The sequence below is a fragment of the Humulus lupulus genome, chromosome 5, assembly GCF_963169125.1.
Source record: "Humulus lupulus chromosome 5, drHumLupu1.1, whole genome shotgun sequence".
NCBI classification, from domain to species: Eukaryota; Viridiplantae; Streptophyta; class Magnoliopsida; order Rosales; family Cannabaceae; genus Humulus; species Humulus lupulus.
In genome coordinates, this window is record NC_084797.1 from 67,150,749 (window position 1) to 67,164,232 (window position 13,484).

Genomic DNA, 13,484 nt, shown 5'->3' on the forward strand with positions numbered 1-13,484 from the left:
CTTATTAGTCCCATATCATAGGGCTAGGCCTCGGACTTGACCTATGAGTCAAGAATGACATTAGCACACTGAGTGTCGGTCAAAAGCATTTTCTTATAAGTCAATGATGGCAATAGCGTTGAGCACTGGTAAAAAAGCATTGACTTATAAGTAAAGGGTGTGAGTAGCACGCTGAGTGCTGGTCAATATGGCTATGCCTAATCAGGAGCATGACATACGCTTAACCGACCTATTGGTCGTGGAAAATTAAAGCGCCAGGTACGCTGGGCTAGCTCCAAGGTTGGTTATACAGAGGATATGGCAAAGGGCCTCAGGGTGACTCATTAATCCCATATCCTAGGGTTGAGACCCAGTATGATTCATTAATCATATATTAGGGTGCTAAGCCCCAGTATGATTCATTAAACATATATTAGGGCACTAGGCCCCAGTATGATTCATTAATAATGTATTTTGGACAAAGAGTCCTAGTATGATTCATTGATAATTTATCTTGGGCTATTGGCCCCATATGACACTGTAGTCATTTATATGAATGGTATGCATGCATGAGTAGGGTTATCATTGCTAGGAATGCTTATTATGATTTAATAATGTGTTATTAACTGCTTATGAGCATGCTTAAGTTTTCTTGCTGAGCCTTGGCTCACGGGTGCTATATGGTGCAAGTAAGGGGAAAAGAAAGCTGGACCATCCTTGAGTTGGAGAGTTTTGGTGACGATGTGTACATATGCGGCTGCTCGACCACCACAGCCGGTGTTCTTCGAGGAACTAGGGTCAAACCCTATTTTGCAACTTAGGTCGGCTGGCTGTAACTTTTTAATTGTAATTAACATTTTTTAATGTAGTCTGGGATCACATGTATGGAATTAAACATTTTTAGTGAAACCGTTGTACCTTTTGACCAAAAATTTTAACCCTAAAGCATTAATCACGTTTAGTTACACGATTATGGCCAAATGACTCGTTTAGCGAGTCTAGCACTATTTAAAATACACAGTGTAACAATCCCTGAGTAGTAGGGTGTTACAGTTATCCCCCATCTATCGAGAGGGTACTACCTTAGAATCTTCAGAAGATAAGGGAATTCCGTGGTCCCCAAGCTCAAGCTTGAAGTAATCTTCCAGTTAGGTTTCCATACTAACTATTCTTGATCTCGTTGCGACAACCAGTTACTAATAAAAATTTTCTTGTTTTTCAGGTGATATGGACTCAGACCTTAACAGCATCCTCGGAATGCCATCCAAGGCCTGAGGTAGCAAGCAGGATGGCGGCTCTTCAAAGAAGGATAGTCCTTCTTCTAAGGTCGCAAGGGTTATTGTGGACCCTCCCTTGGCGACTTCGAAGGCTGCCCCTAGCGAGCCAAAGACCAGGACACCTTCTCCCCCAAAGGAGAAGACTCCTCCTCCACCCCTAGCAAAGTCCTCACTGGGGATAAAGGTAAAAAAATTATGGAGCACAAGGCATCGAAGCAAGCAGGTGCCTCGACTCCAACTGTGGCCTGCAAGTTTTGTGCCATGCCACATATGTCAGAGTACCCTTTGGTGAACGAGGTTGGAGCCTTAGGAGCCAACCTGTGCTCCGACTTGCTGTCGCAAATTGGCCAGTCATGCAGCAACCTCGACAACAATGTGTGAAGGTTCCTGAGGGGAGACAACACCATGACTCTCTTCGACCAGTCTCTGGAACTTAGGGTTCTCGTGAGTCTACTTTACTTATTTACCTCTTTATTTTCACAGTTATTTTTCTATTCGCTAACTTTTGTTATTTTTCCTTTTAGGCTCTCCTTGGGTTTCGCGCCAATGCTCCTTACTGTCCTGAAAGGTCACGACCGGTGAGAAACTAGTTAACGATGCCCACCAAGCTCGAATCCAAGCTGAGGACAGCCTGAAAGAGGCCAAGGGAGCCCAGTCCCAAGTCAAAAGTTTCTCAAAGAGGCCATGGAAGCCCAGGCCAAGGTCGAGGATGCCCTTAAAACCATCCAGGACAAGCTTGCCTCCTCCGAGGCTGAAGTTAGTTATCTGAAGGTGGAGCTTGATACCAAGACGACCGATCTCGACGCTGCCAAGGCCGAGCTTGCCAACAACGTCACAGAAATTGAGCACCTTAAAGAGGAGAAGAGCACCGCCTATAAAATCCTTGAGGACGAGAAGAAACGTATGCTTGAGGAATTCATTGTTAAGAAAGAGTGGGCTACTGACCGAGCCATGTATCGAATGTGGGCGCTTAACCCCGAGATCGACACCTCATTTCTAATGGACAAGGAAGAGGAGTTTCTGACCAATTGGAAGGCTTGGTTGGCTAAAGAAGAGGCGACCATGGGCACCAAAGTGGAGGCGGATGGCGAGGACGAGAAAGGAGAAGAGGCCGAGTCTACTCCTGCCAACCAAAAGTGATTTATCTGTTTTAAAAGGGCTGCGTCCCTTATCATATTTTTTGTAATATACTCTTGATTAAGGACCTTTGGGTCGAGACAATTTATATTACATCTAAAGCTTGAGCTATTTTATTATCTTATGCGAATGCTCGTATAGTTTACTAGTTTTATGCTTAAATTTTATTCTAGAAATCTTTATACACATTTATTTTTGGTAAATCAGAAAAAGTATATTAACATCAACTGTTGTTACAACCTACAGCACCAATAGGCCTGAGAATTCTATACATTTAAATCTCATCACAATTGATCAAACCATTGCTTATCACTATGTGTTAATTTCCTAGAACAAACCCGTGTAATTCTATATTTGACCACAGACTTTATATTCTGTACAAGTGAATCTATTTGTCTACATTTGAAATGCCACAAAGTTTCATTTCTATTTGACCATATCTGATAGACCATAGCAGCAACTGTGACAGTAAAATCTCCTTTTTTAAATCGACTATGCTTGCTATCACTACTAAAAAAATTACATGATAAGTCGGTTAAAAACTGACATCTGAATATTCATAAGTCGGTTGAGAACTGACTTCCCATGCAGTGACTTATGATGTAAAAACGTGGTAGGTCAGTTGGTGCCAAACCGACATCTGGTGTAAGACATGGTAGGTCAGTTGCAAACCGACATCTGGTGTAAGACATGGTAGGTCGGTTGCAAACCGAACTCTAGTGTAAGACATGGTAAGTCGGTGTGGCACACCGACCTCTGGTGTAAAACATGACAAGTCAATTCACAACCGACTTATGGTGTAGAGTTCTATTGTCAGTTTTAGTAGAATTGACTTATGGTGTTTTTTTTCTCTTAAAAAGTGTATTATGCCCAAAACAAATCATGTTTTTTTATACAAGCATACTGAACAAAACAAAACATATATCACAATAATATAAAATACTAGAATTTGAACTAAGTATCTAAAATAACGAGTCTTAAGTTAATTACAAAATGACTCACATAAGCATTGTAAACTATAGTTTGGCAACAAAAGTATGTATATCTTCAAGAAAGTCTAAGTTAACATTGTAAGTATATCTCATTAAAAGTCTAAGTTAACAAAAGTGAGTGGACCTATGTAGTACTCATCAAATCCATGACGCATTGTGCCCATTCTTCACGTACTTCATTGATCTCATTCTTTGTGTAATAGTTCTTCCCGCCACACTAAAACAAAATTCATTGCATGAGTTGAATTAATATATTTAATCTTAAGGTAAAGCTAGAACTTTAATAATGAATATTTTCACTTACATTACTAGTTAGCCATCGCATTGAAAACACATTTGTCACGAAGTCTTTCATCATCCTCATAACATAGAACCCACATTATACTGATTGTAATGGTTGACGAGGATACTTAACCGATCTCCATTTGACTTCCTTAGTTTTTGCATTATTTGTGCGTAAATGTTGAAAGACACTAAATAATAATAACATAAACATTTAGATGTTGTTAATTTTAAATGAATTAAAGAGTATACAGTTAATTGGTTAGATTTTTACCGAGAAATGAGAGATTTGATTTCATCTGGTGGAAAATTGTGAAGAAAATCCAGGAAATAGCACAATTGGTGATCAAAATCAATTATTATAAGCATCCAATGCTTTCTAACAGAAACACAAAAATATTTCATTATTAATATTATATATATTCACTAACAAAATACTAAAAGTAAAAAACTTACCCCTTATGATATGGCAACAACCACATCTGACCCGGATTTGAATCAATCATACGCTTTGATACCCATTCAACTTGTTCTTCTTCAGTGGATCCAACATTTGATAACCAAATTGGCTCAACAAAACGAAAAAAGTGACTGATCTCTCTTTTCACTAATTGGAAGTATAAAATCCTACATAATAAATATATCTCTGTTAAATTTATAAAATAAGTTATGAACAAACTTATAATTATTTTAAAAATCTTTGATACCTGATATATAACGATACACATGATGCTCCAATCTCTTCCATTAAGCCAACATGGACTATATCTTCTTGTGAGATATATAAATCATTCTCATGGCCGAATATCTCAAAATCCATCAGAATTTTGATCATGAAACTTGGCTCCACATACTTCACGGTAGTTAATAGACACTTGAGAAAGTGAGGAACCCCACTAGGAATCTTGAAGAGTATCGGGGCACTAGCTTTAATTGACACTAATTCATTTTGACTAGGAAGTCTTTGGGAAGGATGAGACTTCTCTTGTGTCATTGGGGCATTAGGTATTGGTGAACCATTCCTTTTTGCTTCTTTGTCTTCTTAGGTAGCTTCAACATGAAAGCAACACATGTTAGTCATGAAAAATAATTCAATCACTAAATATAGTTTCTTGTCAATGTCTTACCAAATCTGAATCGTAAGGAATGATCAGATGAGATGGCCACTCAACATAGTGGCCGACAGCATGACGTACTAAAGAAATCTCATCTCCAATAGGAAAAATAAGTTTAGCCTCATCATTGCAGCACTCATCCACTTGCACACGATAGTTACCCTTTATTAAGTCAACACAATGAATTTTTTCGCTTGTTGCCATTATTCGTCCAATAGCAACAATATCACCATTTTCTGTCAATAATCTAGACTTCTGATTATCCTACAAGCTCAAGACGAGGACAAAATAATATTTATGTTATAATAGATATTTTCTAAAATAATAATATGAATAGGTGAAGAATAAAATACCTTTGAAGAAACTAAAGACTCATTTACCACCTCCATTGGCGTAGGGGTCTCACTTGTTCGTGAAACTATCGTAGGCAAACTCACTTCACTTCCTTTTAATGATGAAATTTGGTTTGCTAATTCTGTAAACTTTGTCAAAAATAACTCTCGTTCTTGTTCTCGTTCTTCTCTTTCTCATTTTCGTTCTACTTCAAATTGTTCAGCTTGACTACGTAGTCTTTGCTCAAAGGATTGCTCTAACTTTTTAAAGTCATCTAAGTATTTTTGCAATTGGTGTTGCTGAAATTGAAATTGATATTGTTGAAGTCCACTAAAACCTCCTGCTGGCTTCAAAAAGTAGTCTCTTTGTGTAACGCCACGACTTTGGCCTCTTACTCTACCAGGATGCTCCTTTGTTCCTAACACTTGTGTCAATATATCGTTTGTCCCAACTTCTACAAGTGTCCCCTCATTTCTCTTATCTAGAAGGTCATCCTGCAATATTTAATTTCATAAATTTAGTAATACAATATAATGAAGGATAAAAAAAAATATCCAAGTTCATATAGTTTACAACATACAATGGTATCTCCTATAAGCTTGTCACGTTCATTTACATAATTTCCTGATGTATCTTTCCTTGCCTCCTTCCAAAGTATAGATCGATCTATTGACTCATATGTACCTAGTTTAGTTTGCTATAACAAAATAAAACTCAATTAGTTATATATTAAACCACTACAAAAATTAAAATCAATAGTAAAATCTCACTTACAAGGTCAATTTCTATTTCCTTATAATTGTGTCGTGATGAACGATGAGGATACTCCAAAGCAGCACGCCTCTCTTTTTGTTTTTTACTAAATTCCTAATTCAATTGGAATAATTTAACTTTTCAATAAATTAATATATGAATAAAAAAAATTGAAACTTAGTATTGTACACTTACTTAAAATTCTTTACTTTTTCTTTTGGTGGCGAAGTTTTTCCATTCCTCCTCAGGAATGTTATATCTTTTTGGAGGCACATCTAATGCAGTGGGATTTGCTTCCAATAAATCATGGTTGTTAAGGTAAGGAGCTACAAATCTTCTAGTAAAAAATGTTTTGAATGTCCTCCACTTGATGCCTACTGAACTCATCACTTCCTTTCTCATTCCCTCGTTAAGATGAAAAGCTAGCTACAAAGTTTAACAATACAAGTCAGTGTAAATAATAATATACAAGTTTAAAAGATTACCTTCAGTCTATGAACCTTACATTTACATCTTTCCAAACATTCTCTAAAGTTGTAGCAGGAATATCATGCCAATTATCATATGTAATTGACACCATTGACTTTGCTTGCATCCCCAAATAGCATTGTAACGCTCTCTCCGGAGTTCCAATTGATTGCCCTCTCTTGTTAAACCTTAAATTTATCTTAATCCCTTTGATCTTGTCAACAATTATTTTTGCCAATCGCACTATCCCCTTAGTCTGCCTACTTTTCTTCTTCTTTGTTGTAAGATCTTCATTACCAACCTCTTCTAAATTGATACCTTCGTCTGCATTGTCTTCAAGTTTCTCTTCGGGATGCTCTTCATGATGGTCCATGATCCTATTAAGAAAAAACAAGTATAAAGATTAGTACATAAAATAAACAAATGATAAGAATACTTTAAATACAAAGCCTTCGAACCTAGGATCTCTTGTTATTAAGGCTTTTAAATACAAATGATATGTCTGTTCTAGAACCGACTTATGATGTTAAAATTAACAAATATATAAGTTTAATATGTTGATATTTTGTTTTAAAATTATACATCTCCAACTTATTTAGTTTATTTTTTTTTCAAATATTTATAAATATGTTATTTATAAATTAAAATATTTTCTTATTAAAAACTAAATTAAGTTTTTTTAATTCCGAATAATTAATTAATTAATATTTCAAAAATTATAATATATGTAATATTAATAAGTATATATTTTTTATACTTATTGCATTCACAAATCAATTATATATATGTATTGTTTAATAAAGTAATATATTTTAAAATTCAAATAATACAAAAACAAATTAGACTATCTTTAACAATATATTTTTATAATGACATGATAGGTCAGTCCATAGAACCGACTTACCATGTCACATGAAAAGTCAGTTCCTACACAACCGACCTTCCATGTCATTTAAAAAAATATTAATTAAATACATTAAAATATTTATAAAGTTTTTTATTTTATTTTAAATTATAAATACTATTCAATTAAAATATTTTTTCATTATAAAATATAATTATTTTTTTATATTATAAATAATTGATTAATTTGATTCATCTATTTATATTTCAAAACATTATAATGTAGATTGACAAATATAATTTTTTTACATATATTTCATACACTACTAAATAAATTATTGTATTTAAAAATTCAAATAATTTAAAATAAATAAAAATGTGACATGACAAGTCAGTTCATATAGTACCGACATACCATGTTAGAAATGTAGGACATAGTAAGTCGGTCCACACAGAACTGACCTACCATGATTAACATGGCAGGTCAATTTTGTAGGAACCGACTGACTATGATATCTTCAAGCATGGGAGGTCGGTTCAATGTGAACCGACCTACCATGTCAACATGGTAGGTCGATTCCTGCGTAACCGACCTCCCATGCTTACCTTTGTTATACATGATAAGTCGGTTCTGTGTAAACCGACTTATGACCATGTGGTAAGTCAGTTTAAGCAGAACCGACCTCTCATGGCCGATGACTGATGTCCAGATTGTAGTAGTGTATGTCTAATACTACTTATTAAACTGTGTAATGAAGCAGCTGAAGTATTCCAATGTAACCATGTCTTTAAGTCGTGTAACACCCTGCAACTATACAAGCAGTCAAAATATAAATGCTGTATAGTTTCCAATCCATCTCCATAGATGACACAATCTGTTTCTTGACAGACTTGAAATAAACTAAGCCTCTCTCGAACTGGCAGCCTTCCCATCATGATCAACCAAAAAAGAAATTTATGTCTTGGAATACTGAGTCAAGCACTGGACAAAGTATCTGATAGCCTTGCTTAATATGATATTTCTCAGTTGAGAACATTTGAGTATCTAAGCATTGTTTAAACCTGTTTTTGACAGCCACTATTTGCTTCCAGTACCAGCTACTTGATGATGGAGCTTCATAACTCCACATGGTGAACCCATTTAATCCAGAGGTTATCTTGTTTAGCTGCAACAACCCATACAGATTATCCTATAGCTGCTTGATTCCATTCTATCACATTCTGAAAACCTAAGCCTCCTTCTTTTTTTGGTTTACAAAGTGAATCCCAACCCACATAACCTGGGCCCATATACTCAGAAGCTCCTTTCCACAAAAATGCCCTACAGATGGAGTTTACCTTCTGAAGTATTTTCTTAGGCAATATCATGATCTGGGACCAATATGAATGGATTGTTATCAAAAATGAGTTAATCAATGTAACTCTACCTGCATAGGATAATTTCCTGGAGCTCCAAGTTTTGATTCTAAGAACCATTTTCTCCAATAATAGCTCACATTCAGCAGCTGATATTTTCTTAGAGCTTATTGGAATACCAAGATACCTAAAAGACAGTGTACTGTGACCAAATCCTGAAATGGCCAGAACCCTTTGAACTTCCTTGGAATCCATTCCACAACAGTATATGGCCGATTTGGTTTCATTTGGATGCAATCCTGATGATTGAGAAAAAAGCTTGAGACTTTCCAGTAATAAATATATTGATTTAAAACTCCATGGAAAAATAACAGTACATCATCAGCAAAACATAAATGGTTTAATTCAAGCGATGCACATCTGTCATGATAGGGAAACTCTGCTTTCTTCCCTACTTTCCTCAGAATACGGGTAAGATATTCCATGCCCAAAACAAATAATAGAGGAGACATGGGGTCTCCTTGCTTGAGGCCCCTTTTGGCTGTAAAATATCCATGCATAGCACCATTCAGCATTATAGAGTACCTAGGAGTGCGTACACATATCATGATAAGCTGAATAAACTTATCCGGATTTCTAAATGCTCTCAACATCTCCTCAAGGAAATCCCATTCTACTGTATCATAAGCCTTCCTCAGATCTAATTTTATCATACAGCTAGGCCTTGAACTCTTCCTACCATAATGTCTTACCAAATCTTGACATACCATTATATTATGAGCAATGTATCTCCCCTTTATAAAACCACCATGATTTTCGGCTATCAGATCAGGTAAAATGCTCCTCAACCTTGAACAAATCAGCTTAGTAGCCACTTTATATACAGCATTACAGCAAGCAATAGGCTGGAAATCACCTACCCCAATTGGACATTTGCTCTTCAGAATTAGAGTCAAGCTTGTTGTATTCAGCTCCTTAAGGAGATTCCTAGAGTGAAGAAAATCCAGAACAACTGAGCACACTTCCTCTCCAACCAGCTCCCAATTATCCTAAAAAAAGTAGCTCGCATATCCATCCGGTCCAGGGGCCTTAACATTCGGTATGCCAAATATGGCTCTTTTAACTTCATCATTTGAATAATCTGACAATAAGAAACTGGCCTTCTCTTCAAATAAAACAGCTCCACATTCTACAATATTGGTTTGTACCCTTCTTCTATTTTCCAGCTTAGTTCCCAACAACTCCTGATAGTAATTTAGAAAAGCTGTTATTACTGCTCCAGGATTTTCCACTTAATTACTAGCCATATCTTGAATAGAATAAATTCTATTCCTTATTCTCCTTGCTCGAATACTTGAGTGCAATAGATATGTATTCTCATCACCCTCTTTAATCCAAGTGAGTTTTGATTTTGATACAAAAAGGAGAGAAAGCTCTTATGAACTGCAATGTATTCCTTCCTTGCTGCTGTTTCTTGTTCTATCAATTGCTCATTCAATGGATCCTTATTCAGACATTCCTGCTTGCTTTTCATATCCTGATATGCTATATTATCAGCAACTTGTATGTTATTGAAACCCTGCTTGTTAATGTCCTTGAGAACTCCTTTAAGGCGCTTTAGCTTTTGCACCAGTATATACATTGCTGTTCCTCAACAGGGTAGGTCCTAATTTTCTTGAACTTTTGACTTGAACTCAGGTGCTTGTTGCCACATTCTAAAATATTTGAATGGTATTTCCCCCCCACTAAATTCTAGATATACTGAGAGGATTGCTGGAGAGTGATCAAAGGTACCTTCAGGTAAAAACATAACCTCAGCAAGTTCATATTGAATAATCCATTCTTGGTTTGCCATAACCCGATCAATCTTCGAATAAATTCCGCCTTCTTTGTCTTGCTTATTATTCCATGTGAAAAAACAACCCGAATATTTCACATCTTCAAGTTGACACTCTTCTATACAATCTTTGAACGCTGAAGAACTACCTCCCTGCACTCGATTTCCTACCCTTTCATCTGCATTCAAAATATCATTGAAATCACCTAATACCACCCATGGTTGCTTATGACCTCCTGCCAAAAATTTCAAGTCTCGCCATAAGATATCTCGTCCATTTACATCATTGAAGGCATAAACAAAAGTAACTAAGAAACCTTCATGCCCATTATTCGATCTAACTGCCAAATGCATCAGTTAACTCGTACAGAATTTGATATCAACCTGAAACATAGACGGATTCCAACTAATTATTATTCGGCCCCCCTTATGCCATGCATTATTAGATGAAAAACACCACCCTGAGAACATTCTGGTATAAACTTCTCCTAACTTCTGGGTTTTCACCCTTGTTTCCAAGAGTCCAACCAATCCTATCTTCTTATTAGAGATTAATTGCTTAATCTCACATTGCTTTTTAGGATTTTTGAGGCCCCGAATATTGCAAGACATGATTCTATCCATTATGGAGAGGTGGATCTCCCCCACCTCCATTCTCAACTACGTCCTCAACTTCACCACCTTGTTCCATCAAAACCTGAAAATTGTTCTCAATAACAGTAGCTGGCAATGGCTGAACCCGAATCTTCCCACCTTCTGCACTTGTTGAAACCCTTCCTCATCCAGTACACAAGCTGATGCCACCTTTGTGTCCTTCTCTAAATTCTGCTTCACCACCCATGTTTTCTGCTGTACTGGCTTCTTTCTACAAGCCACCGTATCATGCCCCAATCCTTTACAATGTCCACATAATGTAGGCTTCCACTCATACTCAACAAACACTGAAACTTCCTCATCCCTTTCATTTATAAATGATAAAAGCTCAGGAAATTCCTATTTTAATTGGACCTCCACCATTACTCTCGGATAGTTGAGCCTCTCTTTCCTCTTAGTAATCTGATCCACCATCACTGGGGTCCCTATTTGGCTGAGAATCTTAAATAAAGCCTTCTCCCCCTAGTATTTTAGATCAAGTCCCTTGAGCTACACCCAAATAGGAGCAATCTCCACATTTTCTTTTTTGAAATCAACATATGCTTCCTAAGGTTTCATGATGATAGGTTTCTTATCAAAGAATAGGAAACCCCTTGATATAACATGATCCCTTATAGCCACATCCTGAAATCGAACAATGAAGATACCATGTGCAAGCAGACCCACCTTATCAACTTGATCTCTCCATATTCTTTTAACATATCCCTCAAAAACTCCAAGTGGAGGATTAGCCCCTAACACATAGCATACCATTGCTGAATTCCAAAAAAGAATTTCATCTTCTATGTCTTCCATCTCAATCTTAATCCCCTTCCCCACCGAGCCACCAGCGCTCATTTCACCAAATTTATCATTCAGATTCTGAATTACATTGCCAGATTTAAGAATGGGGGGAATAGCATTTGTCTTACCTAAATGTAGCTGTTGTTCACAGATCTGTGAATTTTGCAGGAACTTCGAAACATCTGCCCTTGTCGCAGTACTTTGCTGCAAGAGCATAGCCGACTTCGATGAAAAACCAGCTCCAGTTGAAACCTTCCCATCCAGATCAATTGCATTCTCACCATCAGAGAATTCTATGGGTTGAACTCCTAAAATTTCATCAATCGATTTGGTTTTCTTTGCTATATCTGAGGAGGTCAGACCAGTTTTCTTCATAATCTTGCCCCCTGATTTCTTAACTTGTCGCTGAGCTTTAGTTCTCTTCGCCATGGCGCCAGCACAAACTCTGAGAGAAAATTAGCTTTTTCACTTGCATCACACATTAATCCTTATACACATTATCTACATATAACTTTCGTCTTATCCTTATGCATCATACTCCATGTTCGAAATATTTTGAGCATATTATTGTGGACTTGCTTTTATATTTGTTTATTTATACAAATAATAATGTGATTAAGGTTGGACTTATTTATATTCATGCATAGTTCATTCAACTGCACTATTTCGACCTCGTCATATTCAAGTTCAAATACTACTTTTACCATGTATTTTCGCGTTCAAAAATGCTTATTAGCTTGTAGTCTCGTTAGTCTAGTTCTTTCTTACTTAGGTATAGTAACTTTTCCTCATCCTCAAGTATGGTCTCGAGGTTGTGAGGTCGAAACATTTTGCAAAAAATTCAAGCCCTGTCTCGACTTATGAATTTCGTTGTCTTATCTAGAATTCCAACTTTTAATTGTGTCGATTATTTTTTGCTGGTTTGTTCCAGACTTGTTGAATTCAAGTTTGGTTAATAATCAGTCCATTGTAATATTATTTATTTTTATTGATGCTATATTTTTGAGCCTATGGTATGATTGTATACCACTTATGCCTCCTTAATCTCTTATATTGTAAAATCTTCGATTATTGAATTTGTGAGCTTGTAAAAAATATAACAATAAATATACAATTGGAATAAGGAAAAAATGCTTTATTAAAGAAAAACAAAAAGTAAATACAAGCCTGGTTACAAATAAATAAACATCATTCCTTCATTATTGGTAATAAGGTCATAGATGTTCACCATTCCAAGCCTGTGGAACCAATTCTCCATTCAATCTCACTAGTTTATACACACTAGGTCGAATGATGGATTCAAATTGGTAAGGTCCCTCCCAATTAGGCCCGAGCACACCTGCAGAGGGGTCTCGTGTGGCCAAAAATACACGCCTAAGCACCAAATCTCCTGATCCAAAGTGCTTGTCTCAAACCCTCTTATTGAAGTATCTTGTGGCCCTCTGTTGGTATGCAACATTTTTAAGTTGGGCTTCTTCTCATTTTTCTTCAATTAATTCTAGGGTTTCTTTGAGTTGAGATTGGTTTGAGGTCTGGTTGTATGCTTCGCATTTGATCGTCAGAATTTCGACCTCAATGGGTAACATTGCTTCGCAGCCGTAGGCTAGGGAGAAGGGGGTAAGTCTAGTTGAGGTTCAAGTTGTTCTTCTGTAACCTCAAGGGGATGGATTTTATC

General features: G+C 36.4%; 1 protein-coding gene across 1 annotated transcript; it reads right to left on the reverse strand.

Moving 5' to 3' along the window:
* Window positions 1–3,937: 3,937 nt before the first annotated feature.
* Window positions 3,938–4,661, reverse strand: LOC133779202 (uncharacterized). Its single transcript, XM_062219191.1, has 3 exons — window positions 4,375–4,661; window positions 4,124–4,294; window positions 3,938–4,046 (listed from the first exon to the last, which is right to left on the reverse strand). Exons 1-3 carry the CDS (start codon window positions 4,659–4,661, stop codon window positions 3,938–3,940), a joined length of 567 nt encoding a protein of 188 aa, XP_062075175.1.
* Between the last annotated feature and the right edge of the window lie 8,823 nt (window positions 4,662–13,484).

Excerpts from the sequence above, each read along its gene's own strand:
- LOC133779202 (XM_062219191.1), bottom strand. The coding sequence starts at position 4,661 with ATGACACAAGAGAAGTCTCATCCTTCCCAAAGACTTCCTAGTCAAAAT. Across the intron at positions 4,295-4,374 it reads TGTGTATCGTTATATATCAG|GATTTTATACTTCCAATTAG; the intron begins GTATCAAAGATT and ends TTTATTATGTAG. Across the intron at positions 4,047-4,123 it reads TTGTTGCCATATCATAAGGG|AAAGCATTGGATGCTTATAA; the intron begins GTAAGTTTTTTA and ends TGTTTCTGTTAG.